Here is a 25,532-nt window from a genome sequence, read left to right on the forward strand (position 1 = left end):
ATGCACTCACCTCCTAGAGACCAGGCTGCCATCATGCTCTGGAAGCTCGTGGAGAATGTCAAGTACGAAGATATCTATGAGGTGAGCCGACACCCCCAGATGCATCTGAGAGCTTTGCAGATAGAGAATTTGAGCTTCTTGACGCCCCAACTGATATATATTTTAAGCTATTTGCTCGTAGATTTCCGGTCGGTTTTCTCAGCTTTCTTTAACTTTTAGAAAAGCTGGCTTGGGGAGACTTCGCTATTCTGAAAAGGGACTTTAAGGTTGAAACCTGGCAACTTTAATTTAGGAGACTTTTTCTTTTATTTTTCTTTCTCTCTTCCTTCCCCCCCCCCTTTAAGCTCTGATGGGGAATGTGGTGCCACTGAATGTGGGCACACTGGCAGAGAAAATAGGGATTACGACAAAGGCAGGGTCTCTCCTTGTTTTCCGTGTGGAAGAGAATTGGGTTTTCAAGCCTCATTCGTAACAGAACTCGAGGTTTTGTTATTTTCAGTAAAATTTCTGAAATCGATAGCAAACGGATCCAAGTGGAGGGCAGAAAATTAGAGGGAGACAGGCAGATAGGTAGACGGATGGATGTATGGATGAATAGAGATAATCCAAGGAGCCACAGCAGACAATTTGTTATTTTCTGCTTTCTTGTGTTTTGCTTCACTGAGGGTCAGTGCGTCCAAGCAGAGATCGAAGCCGCCCCATGTTTTGGCGTTTTTAACGAAATTTTCCGCCCGTGTTCGGTGCGCACGGTTCTCTGGCACCGAGGCTAGCTCAACTCTTTCGGGCAGAAGTTGCGCCCGGGCCGGCGGGCGCCTGCCGCCCCGGTGGCGCCGGGACCGCGCTCGCCGGTGCCCGTTTCGGTCTCGGGCGAGGACGGACGCGGCGGCCGGGCGGCTCCGGGGCTCGCGGGCGAGGCGGGCGCCCGGGCGGGGCGCTGGGGGCGCGGCGGGACGGGGTGGGGACGGCGGCGGGCCCGGAGGAGCCTCGCTCTAGAACCGAATGGCCTGGGCGAGCCTCAGTTTGGTGCAAGGGGAAGGGAGAAAGCGAAGGCTCCCAGGAGACGTCGAGGGAGGGAAGAAAGGCAGAAAATCTTCAAAAAAAGGAGAAAAAATAGTTGGGGCAAAGGGGCAAGTCGAAGCGGGGCGATGGAGACTGCAAGGAGGAAAAGTTGGCGAGAAGAGGGAGGAAGAGAAGCAAGCTCCCAGCCGGTGGGCAAGGGCTGCGCTCGGTCGGAGGAAGCGGTCGTGGAGGAAGCACTGAGGCTCCTCAAAGAGCCGAGAAAGAAACGCGACCTCGCCGCTCCGGGGTAACCCCAGAAAACCCAGCGGGAGTCGCCTTACGGATAGCAAGGATGGACGGCTCACAAAAGCGTCCGGCAAGTTCCTCCAAGCCGCTCGCCCAGTCCCACAAGACCCGGGTTCCGACGAGCGTCCCGCAGGCAGCGCCCAGCGCCCCCCAGCCCTGGGCAGCCCTGAATCCTGATTTTGGGGTGTGTGTATGTGTGTGGGTGTGGGAGGAAGTGGGGGAGAGAGAGATTCGTTTTTTGCTGAATGATGCTTGGGGTTTTCCTTTCCTCTCCGTGTAACGAAGAGCCGCGCCTACGCGCCTGGTGGGGTTTGTTTCGGTTCTGCCTCCTATTCTTTCCTTAACAGGCGGGATAATGGTAAAGCCGAATGCATTAGAACTGACCTAAAGAATACGAGCCCCCAAACTGGGCATGACATTGACAGGGATGGGGTCATGGTGAAAATAGTTCGAGGTACACGTAGAGGGATTTGAGTGGGTTTCTAAAAAGTAATCAGGGTAATACTTGTCTTTATGTAAAGTAAACTGGCTAAATAAATGGGAAAGGAGGGAGAGAAGAAAGAAGAAAGGAGGGAAAGAGAGAGGGGTGGAGTGGAAGGGGGAAGAGAGAAGAAAAAAAGGGGGAAGAAGAGATGAGAGAGAGGGGAGAGGAGAGAATATTAGAGGTATTCCTGTCTGCCTAAATTTTCTGCACACACACAAAAAAAAACCCACCAGAAAAACCCGCAGCACAGTGGAAGGAGCCTATTTAAGTCTGGACTAAGGTTGAACTTTAACAGAAATGGCAGTCAGGCCAGTTGAACGGGTTCCTGAAACATCCAAAAAGGTTTTCTGTTGCCCCTGGCTTTGCCTGGAAAGGATAAGTTTAGTGTACTTGAAGATTGATTGCGTACGCTTTAAACCGAGGTAAAAATCGCAGACTAGCTGAGCACTAAAGAGGAAAAGGCTGCACCAGGGATGAAAAGCCCCCATCTTGCCTCTGTCCTTTAATAAATTATCATAATCTTCCACATTCAGTAAAAGTCTGCAAATGTTACTGTAAACAACCGGGCCCACCGATTTACTTTTCTTTCCCTTCTAAATAATGAAGCAAACCCCTTTTTATTTTGTTTTTTAATCTGCACACAAAGCACCCCGAGCGATCAATTCTTCCCGTTAGGAAAGTCTCTCTTCAGGTACAAGGACACCTACATTCTATTAAAGACCCCAGAGCTGCTTTCCCACACTGCCCTGTCCAAAGGAGCAGGGGCTGCTTTATGCGTGTCCCCAGCTCAGTCAACTGAAGTTCTGCCTCTTTCCTGCTAAACTTTTTCCCCAGTCTGCCTTTGCCAGCCCCCTCGTCTGATTACATCTAGTAATTCTCCACTGAATGAACGTCATTTACAATAGTAGGGGAGCTCTGCGCTCGCTGCTGCTTCACGCTCCATTTGTCCTCCATTCTCCCTTTAAAGTACTCGTGTAATATTAATAGTCATGAATATCAATTATTATGAGGCGGTGTAGGCAAGCGGAGGGAGGAAGGGGCGCCCGAGCAGTCTGAGCCCAGCTTCGGGTGGAAGAGGACTGCATCTGGAGCCCCGGAGAACGGCAGAAGAAAAGAGGCCAAAAAGACAGCAAGAGATAGATGAACAGTTCTGTCTGTGTGTGACGGGCATCACCAATCTTGTGGGGGGGGGGGTAATTTTTTTTTTTTTTTTTGATGGCTTGTCCTGGAAACACCTCAAGCTCAGCTCCTGTGTCCAGCTCGCTTCTCTGCTGGACTCCTTGATTTTTTTTTTTTTTAAACATTGTCTGATTTTGAGCAGTAACCAGGCTTTTTTTTCCAGATGTTAGTCCACACCTATTCATCCATGGTGAGTTTGGATTCACGTGTTACCAGAATTGCATGCTCCCTCCTCTCACTGTCTCTCTGTCTCTGCGTCTCTCTCTGTGTGTGTGTGTGTGTCTCACACTCTGTCTCTCTCTGTCTTCCTTGGAGCGCCTTTGGCTTGGTAATTTAGCACCATAATTGGACGAGGCTGCAGCTGCTTCTCTCTGCATTGTGTGTTCTCCGTCTGAGCTCCATGAGTCAGCTGGGAGGGGGGAGGCCGAACAGAAAAACTTTCTATTTGCCATTGCAGTTTGGAAATTTAGGTGACTATTTCTGCAAAAAGAACCATGGGGACTTTACTATGGCATTTCCACAGAGGAGAGGGAGAAACTTAACCCCCCCCCAACGCATACCCCTCCCCCTCTTTCACTTATTTTACAATTGAGATAAGACCAAGAATAAGTTGTCTGGGCTTTTTTTTCCCTCCTCCCAACTTCAGGTCCTTCATTTTTACACCCTGGAGTATAATAGTGTTAGATATAGAAAAACCACCTTAGAAATAACTCATGTGAACTACAACTCAATTTAACATGGGCTTAGGATATGATTTCGAATGAGATCCATTTCAATCAAACACTATTTAAGTTATTTAATTTCTCCTGGGGAGGGAGGGTGACTGAGAACTCAGATCTGGCGGATTCCTCGGAACTCCTGGAATTATCAGGTTGTGTGGAAAGCTCCGGATCAGCCAGCTGCACTGCAAGTGAAGGCAGAAGTTGCTTTGACTCGGAGGAGCAGTGCACCAAATACCATGAAGTTTTATTTGTTGTTCTTTGGACCTCTAGAAGAGTTAGAAAAAATAGTTTAAAACACGCAGAGGAGCAAACACCATATGTAAGGCTCTTACATTTTTAATTAAGGCGTTTAGAATCTCCCTCCATACACACAGTTCCTTTACCCTCGCCCCTTTCGCCTACTTTCCACTTCCAAAAGGCGGCTCAAATGCTAGTTAAGTGGGTGATCCGTTCCCCCATTTTCTCCCCAAAACCTCGCGTATGGAATTGCTGAAATGTGGCCCTCTGAGTCAACTTAGGGGTCTGAGTTTCAGACTCTTGCTTCCCCAGTCCCGGGAAGAGCGTACGGAAGCCGGGCTTCTCCATTTGTCGCTTGTATTTTTTTTTTTTTTTTTCTTCCTGTCACTCTCTCTCTGGCTCTCTCTCTCCCTCTCTCTGGCTCTTTCTCTCTCCGCTCCCAGGACCGGCACGATGGCGTCCCGAGCCACAGCTCGCGGCTCTCCCAGCTGGGCTCGGTGTCCCAAGGACCTTACTCGAGCGCTCCGCCGCTGTCTCACACCCCGTCGTCGGACTTCCAGCCGCCCTACTTCCCGCCCCCTTACCAGCCGCTGCCCTACCACCAGAGCCAGGACCCCTACTCCCACGTCAACGACCCCTACTCCCTGAACCCACTGCACCAGCCCCAGCAGCACCCCTGGGGACAACGGCAGCGGCAAGAAGTGGGTTCAGAAGCCGGCTCTCTCCTGCCCCAGCCTCGGGCCGCCTTGCCTCAGCTCTCGGGCCTTGACCCCCGGAGGGACTACCACTCGGTCCGCCGGCCGGACGTGCTGCTGCATTCGGCACACCACGGCCTGGACGCGGGCATGGGTGACAGCCTCTCGCTGCACGGCCTCGGCCATCCCGGCATGGAAGACGTCCAGGTAACCACAAACAAAATAACAAACAAACAAAAAAGACAATGAATAACGAATGCCCCGGGAGGAGGAGGGGCAGGTGTCTCCTTTTGGGGGAGGTTGTTCCCATTTTTAGAACAGAACTAGCTGGACAGGACATATATAACTGTTTGTGTATGTATGTATGGCTCTAAGTGGAGGTTTCTAGAGGTCTAATTATGAAAGCCAGAGCCACTAGAAATTAAATCTTGAAGGAGAAAAAAATACGTGTTTCGATAGTTTAAGATTATTAGAATCAAGGCTATTATTTCTGTCTTGCCTCAGCTACCAACTCGTGCGTATTCCATAGTGCTTTGTGGGGGCAAGCTTAGTACCCTCCCTTCATCAACATGCACACCCCATAGTGGGCCTGTCCCACTGACTTGTCTGGGGAAGACCTGTGCCTAGGAGCTGGGGCTCCAGCACCACGGTGCAGGGGTCTCTGTACGCTCTAGAGGTTTCTGCTGGATTTGTAAAGATTTTGTTGAGCATGACAATGCACATTGGAAGAAAAGTCCTGCTCTGTGTTCGTCTAAGCCAGGTCTTGCTTTGAATGTCCCATAAGTTACAGAGCCATTTTCCAAGATATGAGTTCCAGTCCTCATCTGAAAAATAGAGTATCTGTTGGGGAGAGACCCAAAAAGCCATAATTTGGTTTGGTAGTCCATGAGGACAGATATCATTTTGGAGATTCTTTTCAGTTTTCCATCCATTAAATGACTGGACGAATATTCGCAACCTCCCTGTCCAGCCCTCCCCCCTTCCATTAACACTTCTCCAAGCCCACCATCCCAGTAGAAGAGGCATCACGTGTTTATTTCTTAAAACAAAAGGCTTAAAACACTCCCCCTATCCACCCACTATCCCATCTGCAGCCTACACAATGCAGCTTGATTTGGTTGAGAATACTTGGTTAAACTAAACAAAGAAACATCAAAGAAATGATTCCTAAAAACTGTCTGGGTGATCCTGAGCAGATCTCCTTTTTCATCTTAATTTAAATAGTCTCCAGAAAGGATAAATATGGTTGAAAGGTATTTAATTGACACTTTGGTCTCATTGGCATAGTACTATATATTATGTATCCTTTTAGACATACCTCTGAAGCAAAGGAAAATAAAATGGGAAAGAGACAATGGTACATGAGTCATTCTTCTTTACTTTGCTGAAAAATTATATTTTTAAACAGTTAAAATGTGGTGACAGAATCAAATGCTGCCTGTGTGAGGTCTATGATGGTTTATTGTTTTAAAAGAAATTCAGTTATTTATTATTTCCAAAAAAGATGGAATCACCTGCTTTGTGGCTGAATTTACCCATAGTAATAAGAGTCATGGTTTTGTTGATTTAACAGAGTTCAACTGTCCATGTCTGGAGATATTGCTGATTTCAGAATATCATATGAGAAAGGAAATATTTAATAGTTTTTTTAATACATTGGGGTAATATGTGTCTCAGGGGGAAACGTTTTTAAATTAACCTTTCTGAGTACGGTTCAAAGTGCTGGATAATGAAAGTGGATCAAATCCTCACCGTTGCTGATGATGCTAACTCCTTGTCACCATCATCCTGCAGGCCGAGTGGCTCAGGTGATAGAACTCAGCAATTTTCCCCCAAAATAGGGAGATTTCTTTGGCTTTAGATGTTTTAAATGACCAAATTGTGAGAGTTTTTGTTTATTTGTTTGTTTGGGGTTTTTTTTTTTTGAGTGTTTGATGAAATGCAAAGGGCGAGAAAGAACGGCCAGGTCAGTGTGCATCTAGGAGAATACTCTTGTCAAAGCGTCAGAAAGCATTTAGAGCGTTTGTGTGAACAGAGAACTGCTGGCTGAGGTGTTGCTGGTGGTAATACAGACTGCAGAGGTAGAGAGCCAAAAGAGAAAGGAAGAGGACGGGACCCTCGCACACTCCCTGCTCCATCCCACTCCTACACTGTTCCTGCCCCAGCTTCATCCCAGTTCGTCGCCTGAGGAGGTGGGGAGGCCCACGGGACCTTCTCTGGATGACCCTCCGTGCAAGGGATCTTAGGGAATACACTCCGAACCTGTCCTGGAGGGAAACAACAGGGGCAGGGATGGCCTCTGTCTCCAAGGCAATGACAGACCTCCCGAGGCCAGGGTGAAGTTGATGTTACTCCAGGCAGGTGACAAAGACAGGGGCGGAGATGTTCCCCGGACCAGAGGCTGGAATCCAGAGACTGCTACTCATCTCCTCTGTTAGGAAGAATCCACTTCCGAGTTAGGGATCTGAAGCTGGGGGGCTAAAGTTACAGAAGACAGTTGGGGTTTCAACATTCCCTGCAGCTACGGAATGGGTTGACTGCACCAGTCTAGTCTTTAAAAGGGACCAGAGAGTGCCTCAGCCTGGACCTCACAGTCTTTTGCTCAATCTCAAGGGCCTGGTGTATGTTCCAAATGCCCCCTAAGCCATGGACCAGACCAACCCTGAAGGCACTGCCTGGCCTGTGGGTCGAGGGTTAGGGAGATGTTGTGCGACCCAGACGCACACACGCAGGGCCACCGCCCGGACCATGAGAGAAGAGAAAGAGGAGAGCTAATTAACCAAATGTTTCTAATATTTTTTTAAATGAAACTATAAAACCCTGTCAATTTCTATTTCAATTTACTCTCAGGGGCTATTAAACTAGCAAATCGCTGTTTAGGTTCTGGGTATGCTACATTTCACCCATTGTGTGTGGGGGGGCGGGGGTTACAAGTGTTAAAAACTCAGAAAAACAGCTACAGAAAAAGAAAGACAGAGTGAGATGACACCTAGTTTGGAATTTGTTTAGTTGCCATGCACACCTCTTTTCTTCTTGCCTTCCTTGCTCTCTAACCTCCCATCACCTCTACCACCCATGAGCATAAACATATAAGGATGTTAAGTCAACCCCCCTACAAACACACACCCACACTCAAACACACCCGAGTGTCTTAAAGCAACCCCTAGTATCACTTTTAACTAAAGAAGTCTAGTAATTACGAGTCTGAGTTGTTTTTCTGCGCTTCCGCATGCAGTCCTAATTAAATCTTTACGATACTCCCTGTGACGATTAAGCGCCAGCATGCTGCGTGAATATCCTGTACAAAAACCCAGCAGGCGGCCGTAATTAGATAGAAAATCAGACAAGAGCCTTCTCATTAACTACCACAACTACCCCACGTCGCTGATGAGGCGTTTATACATATTTACGTACCAACATGAGAGTGAGGTGTGGGGGCTCAAGGGTCCAGACCCAAACAAGGGTCTGCCTGCCCACAGACACAGGCGAATATTTCTGTCCCGTGTGGACACATTGCCACTGTAGATACATGAGTATAGAAAGGCGTAAAGTGAATCGTATGTATGCACGAGTGTGTGTGTGTGTGTGCGCGTGTGTGTGTCTGGGGTCCCTTGAGGAGTCATGGACAAATTACGTGAAGTATTTTTAAACAGCTTTTTACTATTTCTTAAGATGTATATAGCATGTTGCAACAAGGAAAACAGTTCCTAAGGAGAATAACAATTTTCCTCCCCTTTCAAATGAGAACAGAAGAGTGACTATTAAAAATGAAAAGAAACAAATTAACATGCCCCCTCCATGATTAGATCATCTCATTTCTAAAGTGCTACTTGTTTGGGGTAGACAGTCTTTTTCTTGTGATGAACTCACACCCTGTCTGGGGATGCGGCATGAGTGGGTGGGAGGTGCCATGAAAACACCACTTCACCCTCAAGCCCTGTGCTTTTTACTTCTCTATAGAGTGGGTGACAAATTGGTCCAAACTTGTGTTTTTGAGGGTCAAGGAAAATAGCTGTACATTTCAGAAAAAACCTAGCATTTCTTTTCATGGGGGGTAGGAGGGAAGGCATCCATTGCTTTTGGACGCCCTGGAATGCACAGCCTAAACTCTGTTCGTGTGCATCCTGACAGTAAAGAAACTCGCTCCAACGACTGTTTCCCCTCAGAAGTGCTGCCAACCTCAGAGTTGAAACTTTCCTTCTCTGGGATGAAACTTTGGCACAGAAGATGAACATTATGTGCGATTACCTAGGTGCTGACTGGGAGGATCCAGGCCTTTGTGTGTGTCTGTGGGCCTGTAGTTACTGCCTTCCTAACAGGTGTGCTCCTTGATGGGAGGCAACCTCAGCAGGGTTGGAAGGAGGGGTGAATGGTGCAGGCTCCTCGGAGGGATTGCCATTGTGCAGCAAGAAGCTCAGAGCTCACAGGGACGTGTATGGACTGCAGTGGGTGTGCGGTCCTGGAGGCTTGCAAACATGTTCCTATGTGTTGCTGTTTGCATTCCATTCCAAATTGCTCAGACTTTAATTAAAACCCCATAATGTAAACTATTATGTATTTGTAAAATGGCTCTGGGGTTAAGATGCACTGGAATAGAATGGAAAGCAGAAATTGCTCTTACTAATATTGGTGAAAATCTTTCGCCTGTTGCCAAATTTTCACAATTCATAAGAGCAAATAATATAAAGGTTTATGTGTCTATGTAATATCTGTGTTTTGTATAATAACTAAGCCAATATTGCATCCCAGATGTCTTTCACAGTTTCCTTTTTCCTCTTCTTCCATTGGAAGAATTTATAATTTCAGTGAATTTCATTTCTATGTCGATTTGGAGGTAATAATGATAATAATAAAACCTCCCTTTGTGAATTAATATAAATGGAAATAACAGAAACTCGAGTTTGGAATGACATGATTTATGTGTGCAATTCTTTAATATCCAGTCAATTTGAATAGTGATGTTTTTATATTCACAGTCAGTTGAAGATGCCAATAACAGCGGCATGAATCTATTGGACCAGTCTGTCATTAAAAAAGGTACGGCTTATTCCCCCCAAAAGTAAGCAAAGTTTTCCTGTGTATTAATGTCTTTATGATGAGTTTTCACTTTGGGGGAATTCATTATTTTATAAGACACAAATATTTGTTCACAATCATAGGACAATGGCTGTCAGCCTAGGTGAAAGGGCATGTCTGGAAGAAGGAAATGGGGCCAGGGGCAGAAAAAAATCACAGACAGAAACTCGGATGAGAGAGATAGAGGGACAGAGACTATTGCCATTTTTCTCATGATACATTCCGTAGCCATTCCAGACACATCTTAAATAATTGAGCTATCATCATGTGTGGAACTGGCTGGGAAACACTGGCTTCAAAACTGTGCTATAATTATTTCATTGATAACTGGAGTTTGCTGAGCTACATTCTATGTCATTGAGACAACTCCTTCTTTCCTTGTTTTTGTATTTGATTTTTTTGGTGGTAATTTTGTTCCCAGTTCTCTGTGTTTTATGAGTTGTTTCTTTTATTATTATTTTTAATTGTGCCAAATGTGTTGCTAAATATGCGCATCCTGAGAAGCTGAGACAGCCTATGCACATTTCTAAATCTTCCTACATATGCATTCATGATTTAGTGTGACTGTGGAACCACCCCATACTGTTAAAGGGCATGTGATATTAACAAATGTTTGCAGTCTCTTGTACAGCTGTAAGCAAAATAATTAACTAATTAAACTAATTAAATGTAATTACAATAACTCATTTCGGGCGTATTGCAGCTGCTTAATTTTTTCTCCTCTTCTCTGACAGTCACTGAGAGAATGCCTGGAGATTAGTGTGGCTGCTGAAAGGCCTGAATGTCACTCACATGCCACAAATTTAGAAGCTTAAATGTGTAAACAGTGCAATCTTTAATTATCACAGGACCCGGTATTTGAAGATACAGTTTTAACTACTGTATCCCTTTCTTATTGATACTGGAGAAAGCCTGTCCTTATGTTTGGTGTCAACAATCCCCAGCTTCAGTCATTTATGATTCACTTGAGCCACTTGACATTCACAGAAACAATTAAAAGAAAAGATGCTTTGGGAAGAATCCATCCAGAGTCAAACTGGGATAGTAGGAGGGTTGTGGAATAGGCATTCCAAACAGGGTGAGCTATTCTAAATTTTCTTCTTTTACAAAGGCAGGAAGAGTAGCTTGGAGAAGTGGGTGGGGGAAGCAGTACTTGAAATGGTGCCCTTTGGCTTTGAAATGAATGTCCTGAAGAATAGTAAGGTTTGGGGCAAAACTATTTTAAGTGCTGCTCCAAACATCTCTCCCTCTCTTCTTTAGATAATATCATTTCGGTTTTGAATGCCAGCTTTTGGATTTGCTAGGATACCCAGGCTCGTTGCTTAGACTTGCCACTTGCTGACTGACAGCTCACTTTCACCATTTTCTCTTGGGTCTTCTCTTTTGGTTAATTGCTGGTTGATTGGAGTGGGGTGGGGGAGGAGCTTCTCCATTGGCTTTTTTTGTTTTAGTTCCCACTCCCTTTTCATGGAAAGCTAGAACCACTTAGCTAAGGGTTCCGTATCCTAGCAACATCATTTGGGCTGTCAGTGGGACATGCCCAACAGATGACCAATCAGAAATGTTATTAATCGTCAGGCCAATAAAAATATTTGGAACTTAGCTTGCCTAGTAAAATGAAGCTGAAAATATTCTTAGAAGTGAGATGCTTTGGTTTCAGACCTTGTATATGTTTGTCAGTGAAATGTGAATATTTATATATACATTTATCTCCAGGAATAAGAAAAGGAGAATAGTGACTAAAGTAGCTAATTCTGTTTTTGGAAACATTGGAATATCTTTTATTTTTTTAAAAAATTGTACAGCTTAAAACATCTAAGTAGCACCCTACTCATTTTAATTGATTCAGTGGGTGTGGTATGAATATGAAATTTAGGACAATTCCATTATTTAATATTTGAGATATTTGCTTTATTACACGAGGAAAAGTTCATAATATCATTTTTTATCTTGAGAGAGCCATAGGCAAAATAGAAATAAGTGGTTGATTACTTGTTAATAAAAGTCTGGCAACTGGTCTGGGTTTGGGGGTCTCTGCTCCTGTGTTTATGAAGCCAGAAGACTTGGACATAAATAATATATGTCTGTATCTCTATGTCTCTCTCTCCAATTATGGCAAGGCCCCCTCCTAAAACTTAACCAGCCTAATTTTTCACCCGTGTTGATATCACCCCATAGATTATGCGCTCCCTCTCTTGTTATGTTTGCTATCTGGGCTTAGCTGACATTTCTGAAGTAATTTAGTTAAGAGGAAATGAGTTGTTCCCAGTAGAGAGAGCAAACGAGTGGAGTGAAGGTAGCCAGCGTGATAAATGGCTCTTTCATTTGAAGATCTCCAGAGCTCGTTTACGGCTAATTTTCTGTATTGGCCCCCTTTGAGCTATTAATGCAATCGGCAGGGACCGTGGCCCCTCTCCTCTTAGCTGCCCCATTAGAGCTCCCATTAAGCTGCCTAGTCTCAACTCCATGGCAGGAGTGGGGGGGGAGGAGTAATGAAAGGTGCTTTTTAAACTCTCCTAATCTAAACCGGCAGAGGGTGGTTAATACGATTTGAAGGGGGCTGGTCAATGAGCAATCAATAAAGTAATAATGAGAAGGATTCGGTACATTAACAGTCTAAAAATCCAACGAGACATTAAAAAATCATTCTTAACTCTCAGTTCCATTAAGATTAGAAATTTGGGCGGGGTGTGGAGGTGGGGGAGAGGGTGTGCCCAGCTAATATAAATGATCACTGCCACCATCATATTGCCTAACTAAAAAAAGGCTCACCTAGGCTAAGTTTTTGGTGCAATCAGAGGACAATATGCAATCTGTTTAACACCTTAGACAAGAAAATATGCTAGGATTTCTTGGAAAGGATAGCATGGCTGGAGTCCAAGGTTCAAATGTTATGACTGTGAGGCATTATCATTGGTCTTAAGGATACCCTATTTGGTTAGTTTCAGTTCAACCTCCGTTCTCTCCCACTTTCTTTCCCGTTAGTTCTGGCCCCGTCCCCACATAAACACTTTGATTGGTGTAGATTTTCTTTCAGGGGAAATAAAGAAATTGCCAAATTTCAATTACAATGGGTTCTGTCAGGATCCTTCCTTCTGACCTACAAGGAAAAAAGCACTGAGAGTCTGTCTGTCAGAGCCTCTGGAAGGTGTGAGTTTCCTGTCAAGGGAAAAGGTTTGCATTTCCAGAGCTGATTTGGATATCAATAGCTATTTATCCATTAGAGCCCCTCAGATACATTCCAGCCACCCCAGGAGTGATCAGAATTCACAGTTTCAAAGGTGGAAAGGTTAAACAGTCTTCTTCAATGCTCTAAGTGTAGAAACTGAGACAGAGAGAAGATAAGTGACTTTCTCAAGGTCTCACACCCCAAGTAAGTGGTAAGACCCAACACAGTTTCCAGCCTCTTAGACTTTGTCCCTAAAAGATCCCAATACTGGATGTTTGTAGTTTTTTTATATCCTAGTTTTCTTTGTGGGAATTCTTTAATTTTTGTCCCCATGATTTCAGTGCTCATACTTATACATGTGCTATACTTTTGGAATAAAATTTAACCCTCAGGTAGATGATAAATTATGCAAATGTGAGGAAAGGGTACTCTGCTGGTGAGCCGTAACTATTTCTCTTTTAGGGACCACTCTAAATCAATGCTAAACCTCTTGGTGTTTCTCAGTGTAGGTTACATATCAAGAGTGACTTTTGGAGGGATTTGTCCCTTGAATCTGTAAGATAAGTTCATTTCTTCCTATCTCCTTACCAGCAAATCCAAATACAAAGATCTCAAAACTGTGATTTCACACGTAAGTTTAAAAAGTAGAGATTAAGCACTAGCCTGTTAACCCTTTAGCTCGGTGTAGTCTGCTAATGAATATTTTTTTCTAATCATTTTTCCTTCTTCTCTCTTAAATAAAACTCCAGTCACTGTAATGAAATATTGATCTGTTTTTAGACCTTTTTTTTCCTTCTCCAAAACATAATGCAGGGAAAAAGGGAAGGGAATGAGGTTTATGGGTGTTTTATCTAGAAGTTGGTCATGCCACCCAACTGAAAACTGAAGAGAAAAAAAACGCCACTTTTAATGTATGCACAGAAAATTGTAAACATGTAAAGAACTGAAAGCTTCATGCTGAGTTTTGCTATGCCCCATTTCCTTACCATTTCCTGCTGTTGCTTTAAACCTATCTCAGTCATCTCTGGGTTCCATGAGCAGGAACAGTGTGCTCATAATTACTAACAAATCAACCGGGCCCTGTTGCTCTCTGGGTTTATTGATAAGCTGGAGGAAAGCAGAAGAGAAAAGACAAAGGGAATAAAATATGGGGTTAATCAGCTGAGCTAAGCAGGTGTGAGAGTGAAGGGGAAGGTAGATGATAACAGAGCTACGGACCTAAAGGAAAGTTGGGACAAGATATGGGCAGGATCTGGTCTAGGGGACCAGTATACTAAGCTGGGGTAGGAAAGAGATTTAGAACCTGAGAATAGGAGAGTAGAGGGTGGGAACACAATTGTGACACATAAATTAGAAAATGGAAGTATAATCTGAAGCACATCTGCTCACATTGTTTGTGTTTTTGGAAAAAACAAAACAAAACAAAACAACCTCCCCCCTACAGCAATGTGCTGAGGAAAGCTGACTAGAATGGGGTTGTTTAGATGATAATGTATATACAGAAAGGTACAGCTCCTGGGAGGGATACATTCCCCAAAGGAAACAGCTCTTGTCTGGCAAATCAGGCAATCAACAATAGTGAGATTAGAGGGCAGGTTATAAAATATCTCTAAAGGCCTGGCTTTTCAAGAGATTTGGCATCTAGGACTGAGAGAAGCAGGTAAAGTTCCAATCCTCAGGAGATATTCATTTATCCATTGTAGTAAGCAGGAACTGAACTTACTACTCTCAGCTTATTAGGGTTTGTGGTGGCGGTGGTGGTTAAAATATTCTTTCTAAATAGTAAAGCATCAAAGGTGAGATTTTTATGTAATTTATTTCTATAGCTCACATCATGTTAAAACTACAAAGAGCCATCTATATTTTGGGAAGAAGTTTTTACAAATTTTTCTAATGCCAATTCCCATGATAATAAATGATTTATTTATAGTGTCTTCGATGTGAGTCTGAAATATGGAAATCAGGATTGCTGTGAAGAATAAGATAGGTTAAAATAGATGTGGATATTGCATAAGAAATTAAATGGGAGAGTGTTCCCACCCAAATCAGTAGCCACACTTCAACTTTTCATTGGTTTACTTTCAAATGGGAAGCAGATTCCCTGATAAGAATATGAGGGGAACCAGAAGAAACCCCTCTCTATAACGCCCCAACCTCATGACAGTGCAGAAGATCCACCCTGTTGCCTAACATCATTGATCCACCTGGGACAAGGTCTTAGGCTTTGTGGACAGATCTAGAGATCCTAAAATGCCTAACAAGAAGTAGCAAGAGAAAGTGCTTTAGTTCCCCCATCCAGTCCCCTAGGAAAGCTCTTTTCCACAAAATGTTTATAAGGGGCCAAATGGAATTCATAGTAAATAAAAGATTTGGGATTTACCTGGCTTTTAGGAGTCTGTAAACAATCATAGAGGTTTGCTTGCTGGAATCTGTGGCAAAAAAAATAAATTGTTACAGAAATACTGACTGTTGGTTAGTCTGTCCCATACAAGGGAAGTTATGCATTTTGTTTGACATAGGGTTCCAGGCCCCATAGAGTAGAAAAAGTGTATATTTCCCCTATTAAAATTATGGGGTGAGATAGAGTCTATCAAATAGATAGTGGTGGAAACCTTTTTTTTTCACATCATACGTGTATTTTGATAAATTCCCTGGACTGGTGATCAAAAATACTGTGAATATTTGGGGGATTCATACCCCAAAGGTATAGGGCAAAGGTATAGGGCAGGTCAGGAGGTGAAGTCACCTGTCCAGGTGTCACCTCTAGAGCCTGTGACAAGAAAATGGGCTTGAGCAGTATAGAAATCCAAGGGGCAAGATTGTGAGAGAATTGGGAGGTTGAATGCTCCTCATTCCCCGCCTTCTGGTTCCACTGAGCCGGGCCTCTTTCTGATGTGCAGATGACACTGAAACACAATTAAACAGAAATACAGGCTTGAGAGGCTGAATGCGTCAGGGTAGCAGTGGCAACCAGCTGTCAGCTCTTATTAACTTCTGCATAAAACATACCTTGAGTGCGGTTTGTTATCAATTACTTGGCAAAATGAAACAACTGGGGCAAGGCAAGACCGCTGCTCATATGAATTAGAGTGATTGGTTGATTGATCAGGGCACCTGTTGTAAATCATAACTGCTCCAAACAATCACCTGCCGGGTGCTTTAATTTGTAAACAAAATTCATGTCACTGCAGAATTGCTTTCACTGGAGATGTGCATTTGGGTTTGTTTCTAAATGAATCTGTTGTTATTATGCAGGAAAAAATGGGGCCCACTTTAAAGACATGAGCAGCAGCTCTTGGAACAGCTCTTTCCAGCCCAACTCCCCATCTCGATGATATTATGTCTGCTCTTAGGCACAGCATCTGATGGGGGTTGATCTTCTGATCTTCTCTGGTGATGACCATACATTTGGGTCCAATAGGAGAGAAGGGAGGAGTTCCAATTGGTATTACTATTTTATCTGAGGAAACAGATTCAGAGAGGTTTAGTGACGTGCCTGAGGTCACAGAGCTAGCACTTGATGAAATAGTATTTGGGTTTACAGCACAATCGAAGCTCTGGGTTGTATGTCTTCTTGATTTGTGTAGTGACTGGGGCTCTGGCAAGCGACACTCATATACATACATGGAGTAAGTTTCCAGAATAGTGATGGCTTCTCCATCTTTTCACAGCGCTCTGAACGCACAGTAGCGCCACTGGAACAAACAGTTCGTTCCTCCCCAGCTTTCCACTTAGCATTTGTCCTGTGGCCTCACGCAATGACACATTCTCTCAGCCGGTCACCAAGATCGAAACCCAGTCACCTTTATGGCAGTTTTTTTTCTCTCTTTTTAGTTCCGGTTCCTCCCAAATCTGTGACTTCTCTAATGATGAATAAAGATGGCTTCCTAGGAGGCATGTCCGTCAACACTGGCGAGGTGTTTTGCTCGGTCCCCGGCCGTTTGTCTCTGCTCAGTTCAACTTCAAAGTACAAAGTGACTGTGGGAGAAGTTCAGAGACGGCTCTCGCCCCCTGAATGCCTCAATGCGTCTCTCCTGGGCGGCGTCCTTAGAAGGTAACCCCCCCAAACCAGTTTTTATAGGGGCAGAAGGGAAGCGGGGAGAAGGCTGGCGCGGAACGCGACTGGAAGTCCGATGCGGTTGCTTAGCAACCGGACAGCCTGAGCAAAGCTCCCGCGTTGCGCGTGCGGAGATCCGCGGCTGCCACGTGCTCGGGGCCGGGGCCGCGCGCGCAAACGCCGCCGCCCGGTGCCTAGAGGGTCCGCACCGCGCACGCGCAGCCGCACTCTCCCGCCGATTTTGCGGTCGTGGGAATCGTTCACTTTCTTGGCCCTGCTTCTGGCACCTTTTTCCTTCCTAGTCCCAAAACACCTCGAGGGCATTTTCTAGTCCAAGAATACGACCCAGAACCCCCCCCCCCCCACACACACAAACTTATCTAAAACAGAAGTTTCATGAAGCAACTGCCTTCATACTTTCCGTTTCCTCTGATACTTCTTTCTGTATTTTACTGTACGTTTTAAAACGCGATTGGCTACTGGCTAAGCTGGTTTTTCACCCCCTAATGCATTGTGCCCCACAGGGGCACAATCTTTTCTAGATTTGTGACCTCCTTCTTTAAATAACACCAACAGCAATAACAATAATGCCAATTTAGAAGTATTAACAGTTATCCCTTGGGGCCATTCAGGTGCTTCCCAGTATTCCTACCCATAGATTGTCTCCTCCTCCTGGAAATGGAGGAGGAGGGTTATTTTTTCTTAAGATGTAAAAATTTCCCCAAGACACCTTTGGCAGTGTCCTGATACGAAGGTGACTTTGTATGAGATAAAACGTTCCAAGTTTACCCATTTTGGAGAGTAACAATCCTCTTCTTTCCTAAAAGTGGCTGTATAAGTAGTACAGCAAGAGAAGTTACAGTAGCTGCAGTTTTTCTTGTCTTTTTGCCCAGACCTTAGCACATACAGGAAGAGCCTTGGGAGAAATTAAGGGTGTGGCCAAGGAACTTTCTCATTTTGAATCCTCTTGCTCTGCCCTACTTTGATTCAGTTTTCAAGTGAGTCCTTTGAGCCTCAGAGTGTGGAAGTCTTCAGTTACCCCTTTAAGCACTGAGCATGTGTGTATAAAACTTGCTATGAGATGAAGTAAGATAATCAATATAAAGTGCTTATCACATAACTAAATTCCCTAAAGTGTGAGTTTTACTGTTATTATGATCATTATTATTAGTTTCAGATTTCAGTCTTCCCTCCTCCCTTTTTAACACAGTCCCCTTACACAGCAATTTTTGAACCCTTCCTCGAAAAGCCCACCTGTTTCCACAAGTGCCTTCTCTTCTCCAAGACACTTAGCTCTTTTCTTCTTTTCAACAAGGTTGTGCTTGCCCAGTTTCTGTTCACCTCACTGGCTCCATGACAATGAAGGGATGTGTGTGTAAGCACATGTGCATCTTCTACCTTCTCTGGACCCACAACCTACATCCTAAGAATTCCCATCTGGTATCATTTTTTTTTTCTCACGAGATAAAAAAAAATAAAACTACCCAATTTTTAAAAAATTCTCTGTATTGCAGAAATTAAGCTAACCTCAGCATACTATCAGCAAATAACCAAAAGGAAGGGGGAAAATGTGCTAACCTCAAGTTAAAACCTCTTCAAGCTCCACTGGGCTTTAGATTGCTAAGTCTAAACTTTGTTTCAGGAACACTCTGAGGTTAATCAGAATGTTAATTCTTGCAATTTCAGAGCCAAATCGAAAAATGGGGGGAGATCTTTGCGAGAAAGGCTAGAAAAAATCGGTTTGAATTTACCCGCGGGCAGGCGCAAAGCAGCAAATGTCACGTTACTCACCTCCCTGGTGGAAGGTAAGCAAGATGTGTGGCCATTTCACGAAGTGGCTGAGCTTAACTGTCAGCTGGAGGCTGACATTTTACATGTTTCATGATTAACTGGAAATCATTGGGATTGTTGTGCCCTTATGAGTTGGATGTCAAGCGGCTGCTTGAGAGAGGTTCAAAGGTCTTTTTACTTAGAGGGAACCAGCGGTTGTAGAGAGGCCAAGAGAAGTGTGTGAGAGTCCCTGTGCTCTGAAGAGGGCTTAGTAGGTCCAGCCCCCTAGCCAAAGCAGAGGTTATCTACTCTGCCATGTGGGGACACTCTCTGTATGAACTCCTGAAAGAGTAACTCTGTAAGCAATAATCTATTCTATACCCTTCTCTTTGCCAGATTTTGCCTCTGAATTGTCAGTATTAGAAAACACATTGCATCCATGACCTCTAATGGTTATTTTAAAACTCTTGTCACTCCCAGGGCCAAATCTGCTGCAGATTACCTAGGACTTATTGTTATTTAAATATTGATAGCTTAATGAGGCCAATGATGCCTACGAGAAAATTGGGGAGAAGGGGTGAGAAAACATGTAGGGAAGTCAGGTATGATCTTCATAGATTCACCAATTGTGAATTAAAGGGCCATAATTGTAATAAGCATCTTCCAATTTGCTCATCAGTTTGGCTTTGAGGATGATATTTATGGTACATAATAAACAAGATCATCTACACAGTCTAGAACAAGAGCATCTGCAGTTGAATTTGTAGGAAGGGATAGGAAATATAGCCAGATGGTCTTAATGGGGGAAGATGTAGAATTTTCTCTAGAGTCTAGCTTATAGGTCTTGTTTTTTTCTTCCATTTTTGTGGATGTGATATTGGGTTTTTAAAGGAGGGAATCTTAGACTATTTGAACAACAACCATAAGTCATCACAGTCATAGGCCTTGTACTTTTCCATCTTTAAAGCAAAGTTGCTTGGTCCAAACACCCTCTAGAGGCAACAGTTACTGAATTTCCAGACCACACTTATTAGGGATTGACTCTCAGCCTGGGGGTTTCACATTTTGCCCTTCAAGGAATTGCTAATATCACCGTCCTCATTTTGAAAAGCAGTCAAGGTAATCTCAGCCCAAGATAAGGATTTTGGTAGAGAAAGGAGGAAATTGGAAAACCCAGTGAAATTCTAATATTTGGTTGGCACTTTTTGGTTTTATGAATCCTTGTAAGCACTGTGCCTGAAGTCTTTTGTTGTTATTATGATAATGATGATTAAAAGTAAGTCATGCTCCTTAAAAATAATGTAGCTATGGGATAATTCAACATAGTATCTTTTTCATGTTTGGGATCTTCCCTTGAACCCCTAAAGCTGTGCTTTAAAAGGTAATAATGCTTTATTTGAAAGGGGCTTCCACATAAGCTAAGGAATATCTTAGATACCCCAGTTTTCTATAGCTGCCTTGTCATCTTTGTGCAGTGAAAAGTCCTTAAGTAGGAGGAGGATGACAGAAACCTCTGAAAGGGAGAAACCTGAAACCTGACTAGCAGGAAAAATGACAAGGAGGATAATTATTTCATTGCTGGATAGAAATACTCTTTGTATATATATTTTACATATATTCTTTAATATATGTGAACCTATACACACATGAATTTGTTTATATATAATTAGTTATTAATAAGATTTTCCCCTGGAACAATTATAGGAAGATGGTGATGATTTTTAAATTTTATTTGAAGCAGGTGTAACAGATGCTTTAAAAAGAAGGGGGGGAATATGGCTTGAATATCCAGCCAAATGTCTAGGTTCAATTGTAAGGCAGCTCTTGAATATATTGGCCCACCTTTCCTTTAAGACAAAGTGAGTGCAGTGTGGGAGACCCCGAAGCTATTCAGGGGATGTCTAGCTAGGACTTGGCTCAGGCAGAGGCTAGTAAGAAAGGTAGGCAAAAAGTTAGTCCCATCAAGTTTAATTGTAGCTTGAGAATCATTTTTACTTTGGGCATCTGTCTCACCTTTGCTTTTGACTCCAACAGCTGGCCTCCTCTGGAAATACTAATAGAGTTGACCAGGGAGCAGCTCCTGCCCTGGGATGTTTAGGGTGCTGATTATTACCTCCACTGCTGTCTTTTCAGGAGAAGCTGTTCACTTAGCTCGGGATTTTGGGTACATTTGTGAAACAGAGTTCCCCGCCAAAGCTGTTTCTGAGTATTTGAACCGGCAGCACACGGACCCAAGTGACCTGCACTCCCGAAAGAATATGCTGCTGGCCACCAAGTGAGTGTCCTAGGCTCTCTGGCCCTCTTCCCCGACTCCCACCCTGCTGGCCCGCCCTGCTTGGAAGGAAGCCGAGGGGAGGGGTAGAAAAGGAGCTCGGTGGGTTGTCTACAAGTAGCATTTGCAGCCTGCAGCAAGTTGGTTAGGAAGCCATCCCAGCTCCCCAGAGGTGGGCAGAGTTGATGGGCTATGGGTTTGCCTCAGTTATCTTCTTTTTTTCCAAGTCTGGGGAGAAGGGCTTTGTTAATCTGAATCCAGGTGTTTTATAATTCTCTTCTACAAGCTTGGGGATGTCAGGCAGACCTTTTCCAGGTGGGTCCTTGTTCCAACTCTTCTCTGGATCCCTAGGTGCATATTTCTGTTGGGTTTGCACATCTAGCTCCCTGTCATATCCACACAGCCATGTGTGCTAGTTCAGGATGTCTATATGTCACCCACGTGTACCCATCTCTACCCACAGCTCTAATTACTCCGTTTCCAACGTTGCTGTTTGTCATCTTCCACAGACTTGTAAAATTTACTACAACTCCAGAGGGGAAAATAGTAAATCTCTGGCTAAATTTAGGTCTAGAGCTCATTTGAACTTTTACAGTGGGTTTTCTATTTATTTGATTTACTCCTGTCTTTGGCTTCGGTGTCATATTGTTGGTGTTTTATGGCCGGCTCAGGCCTGCAGTGGGCGGCGCTGCGTGCGCCCGCACGTTTCTCTCACAGGCGCGGCCCAAACAGCGGCGCTCATTTATTTAGTGCTGGAGGACGCGGTTTGTCCCGTTGACAGCGTAATTTAAAGAAATATATGGAAGGCTGAAAAATCATTTGCTCAAATTTGTCCAGATGTTTTTGAGACGTGATTGGAATTTGATTGCCCCTTTCCGCAGGGTCAAAAAATATTAATGTCCCAGAACTTTAATTGCTTACAGACCCTGGTTTGGGCTTTGAAGATTTAAAATGTTTGACTCTAAGCATTTGTTCTCCCCAGTTCAGAATTTCCTTTTTGGCACTTTGGTAATGAGTACAAACTTAAGGAAAGACTTTAACCATCTCTCCCAATGATCAAAACCTGGCACCCACTCTCTTTTTAGAAGGTTTTCATCTGCCGTACCAACTAGCAATACAATAGATCTTTGTGCCCTGGTGTCTGGTGGAGGAGGACCTGTTGTGCTTTATAAAAGAGGAAGGGTACTTTAGGGAAAAAAATAAAACCAAGCTTTATAAATCAGGTAACAGGATCCCACAAACAACTCTGTCATTTCCTTAAGGGATGCTTATAACTACCAAGCCACAATGCTTCGCTTCTCTTAGGGCCAGCACTTCTTAACCTGGGGTGAGTATCAGAATCAGTACCGATCTATCCCAAAATCTTCTGAATTGGAATCACTGGAGGTGGCGGCCTAGGAGAGTGTATTTGAGCCCCACCGGGGATTCTGAGGTACCTCTTAAGAGCTTAAGAACTGCCCTCTTTTGGTCAGAACCATTACCTATTTCTTTCTGGTTGTGAGGATGTGTGTGTGTGTTTCATATGGAGAAACCAGAGGGTGGAAAGTGGGAGCCTACTAGTGCTCTCTTACCCAGCTTTAAAACTAACAATCTTTCAGCTGCTGTGAGTGGGTAGTATTTCCTGTCTGGTTTAGCGGCTACCCCAAAGTGGCGGAACCCTGGGAAAGGATGCCCCAGGGGTCCTTTGCATCCAGTCATCTGCCCCGTTTACTTGTTGGCCAGGCCAGGTGTTGCCAAGTGTCTGTCAGCTAAGCCATCCTATTGGGGGTCTGGGACTGAAGTGCTGTATGTTTGCTTTTCTCAAAACCCTGCAAACCCCCAGGCTGGGTGGAGGCAGGCAGACAGGAGAAATCTGCCAATCTGTGAAAGGCTGTGGCCTTTGGGATGCTGTGCCTCTGCCTGCCAGCACAGCCAAGCCATTTGACCTTCAGGGCTAAAACCCTCCCATGCAGCTCCTATATTAAAAATTTCTCAAAGAAGCTCAATCCATAGTTAGGCACTCAGGATTTCTAGGGCTGGGAGATTCCTCTAAATTGTAGGTGCCTTGAGGAAATAAAAACCTTCAACAAATAAAAATCTATCCTCCCTAGTGTTTTAACAGTCTACCTTTAGGTTTTATTTAAACTATGTGGGAATCCTTTTATATTGACAACAATCCTGTTATACAAAGATTGTTAGTAGCCTACACTCACAAGAAAGAAAGGGTTGAGTAAAAAAGGAAGAAAATATCTCCCTCACTAAATACTGCAGGTAAACAGGTTTTCCTTTGAATGGAATCAGCATTCTCTCCTAGAATAAACAGTTTCTTGCCCTGGGCCATAGAAGGCTCCAGCAATCTGCTTGGTGCCAGGGACAGGCTTGTGGCCGAGGGGCCTAAATCTTTCAGGGCTTTTTGTGCCTGATCACCAAGAGGTTGGAGAGGCAGAAGAGAGGAAGGGGAAATAGCTCAAAAGAAATGCCAGGTAAGAGCTCAAAATTATTGCATATTCAAAATCAAATGCTAAAGCCTAGCGAATTTCCCAAAACAGAGTCCATGCGCTCTTGGAATGAAGGGGAAAAGATTGAAAGGGGAAAAAAGGCAAGGCTTTGGGGTGGAAGGGGTGGATTATCTACCCACCCCCGCTTTCCTTCCAGTCCCAGCTGCTCGAAAAGGGAGAGCGCTGGGAAAGGAAACAGAGCGGAATCGCCCACATTAGCCTCGCTCTTCGGTGACCGGGCGCCTCTGGGCTTGTGTGAACGTCTCCTTTCTAATGCCAATGACAACGACACTGAGGGTGATTTTATGTTCCTCCCCCACCCTTTCAGGCAACTTTGTAAAGAATTTACAGATCTGCTGGCGCAGGACCGGACACCGATCGGGAACAGCCGACCCAGCCCCATCCTGGAGCCGGGGATACAGAGCTGCCTCACGCACTTCAGCCTCATCACACACGGCTTCGGCGCCCCGGCCATTTGCGCCGCGCTCACGGCCCTGCAGAACTATCTCACCGAGGCGCTCAAAGGCATGGACAAGATGTTCTTGAACAACACCACCACTAACAGGCACACGTCTGGGGAAGGCCCAGGTAGTAAAACTGGCGACAAGGAGGAGAAACACAGGAAATGAAAAAAAAAAAAAATTTAAAAGAAGGAAAAATGTTTTAAATACAAAAGGAAAAACAGACAAAAATTTAATTTTAGCTTTAAAATATTGGATTGGCTTTGGAAGAATTATATTAGGTAGAATACACATACAATCAAAATTTTAAAAAAAAGAGCTAAATAACTTAAAAAAAAAAAAACTGAGGCGTACAACGGAGCAACAATATCGGTTCTCAGTGTCTATTTCAAGATACACTTGGAGACAACCGTCCGGATTTCCCACTTCGGTTCTTGCGAGCTTAGTATACTGATAATAAAAGAAAACCATGATTTCCCCTCCCCCTTTGGAAAATAAACATAAGACTAAACGGGAGAAAACGCTAACTTATTGGAAGAAAATCGGAGAAATGTTGGTGTCAGTGCTTTGAGAGCTGGTTGACTGAGACGCACGAACTTTTTAATTTTAAATATTTTTTTAGGAAACTCTCTCGCAGTCCCATCCCTCCACTTCACCTCACCCCTCTCCCAGCCACCCTTTTCTACGTTACCTTCCCTTCCTCACGCTGTTACGGGAATCTTCTGGGATGAAAATGAGTGTGGTTAACCACTTTTGCGTTCTTTCAGTCCCCTCGGTACCCCGCCCCGCTCTGCGTCTTAACTCACCGAGGCCCAGCTCCTCGACCGTTTGCATATTTAGGGAGGACGAGGGCGGGCGGGGCGGGAGGCCTACGGGGATGCAGGTGGAGGCTGCAGCTTTCGGTGCCGGCTGGCAGAGCAGGCTTCCGAGGCTGAGCAAAATCCGGACCAATAAGTTGATTCAGACTCATCATCATCAGTTCCTTTCAGAAATGTTACTAGATCCCAGACTTGCCAGCATCAGCATACAGAAAATCTTGCATTTGTTATAATATTTGTGTCATCTACCAATTTTAAGAACTATAGTAAAAAAAATATGAATACGTTGATTAGTATGTAATTCCTTCGGAGGGGTATGTACCATTTCATTCTCTTCTGTTTTCCAAAGCTTTGCCCGCATGGTTTATGAGCTTCTTCAAAGAGGACTTGGGCTTCCTACACAATCTATAAGGTACAGAGAAAAAAAAAATCCGATCCCTTTTAAATCAAAGCCTGTGTGTCAGAATTCTGCAGGTGCACTTCTTTAAAGAAGCTCAAAGGGAATAATTTAGAAAGTGTCCAATATGCTAGAAACCTCTTTGAATCTACAGGCTAACATACCTCAACATCGGAATTCTGGTGGGGGGGGGGCTGCAAAATGAATTTTAAGGGAAAAGAATAAGGGTTCTTGGAGCCCTATGTTCTAGCAGTATTGCCCTGCATATAAAATGGATTTGATGTCCCTGGGTTCTTTGGCGATTGCTGTTTTAACCGGGAAAGAAGCAGCTTTGTGAGTGGACATTGGGAGGAGGGTGGCGCAAGCTCCCGTGTTTCTGCAATTGTTTTCTTACAAGATGCTTTATGAATGCG

The 25,532-nt window shown here is 44.2% G+C and overlaps 1 protein-coding gene across 2 annotated transcripts; it reads left to right on the plus strand.

Moving 5' to 3' along the window:
- Positions 1 to 24,072, plus strand: TFAP2B (transcription factor AP-2 beta). Of its 2 annotated transcripts, none has more exons than XM_069488169.1 (7): positions 1 to 81; positions 4,371 to 4,829; positions 9,599 to 9,659; positions 16,702 to 16,921; positions 18,611 to 18,729; positions 20,828 to 20,969; positions 23,772 to 24,072. In XM_069488169.1, exons 1-7 carry the CDS (start codon positions 1 to 3, stop codon positions 24,070 to 24,072), a joined length of 1,383 nt encoding a protein of 460 aa, XP_069344270.1. The 2 variants fall into 2 exon arrangements, with proteins under 2 accessions (XP_069344270.1, XP_069344271.1); XM_069488170.1 differs by lacking the exon at positions 1 to 81 and adding an exon at positions 3,132 to 3,158.
- The last annotated feature ends 1,460 nt before the right edge of the window (positions 24,073 to 25,532 follow it).

The sequence above is a fragment of the Eulemur rufifrons genome, chromosome 15 (assembly GCF_041146395.1).
Source record: "Eulemur rufifrons isolate Redbay chromosome 15, OSU_ERuf_1, whole genome shotgun sequence".
NCBI classification, from domain to species: Eukaryota; Metazoa; Chordata; class Mammalia; order Primates; family Lemuridae; genus Eulemur; species Eulemur rufifrons.

Coding starts and splice junctions, on each gene's coding strand:
- TFAP2B (XM_069488169.1), top strand. CDS start 1: ATGCACTCACCTCCTAGAGACCAGGCTGCCATCATGCTCTGGAAGCTC. Junction 16,922..18,610: donor CTGGGCGGCGTCCTTAGAAG/GTAACCCCCCCA, acceptor TTGCAATTTCAG/AGCCAAATCGAAAAATGGGG. Junction 20,970..23,771: donor AATATGCTGCTGGCCACCAA/GTGAGTGTCCTA, acceptor CCACCCTTTCAG/GCAACTTTGTAAAGAATTTA.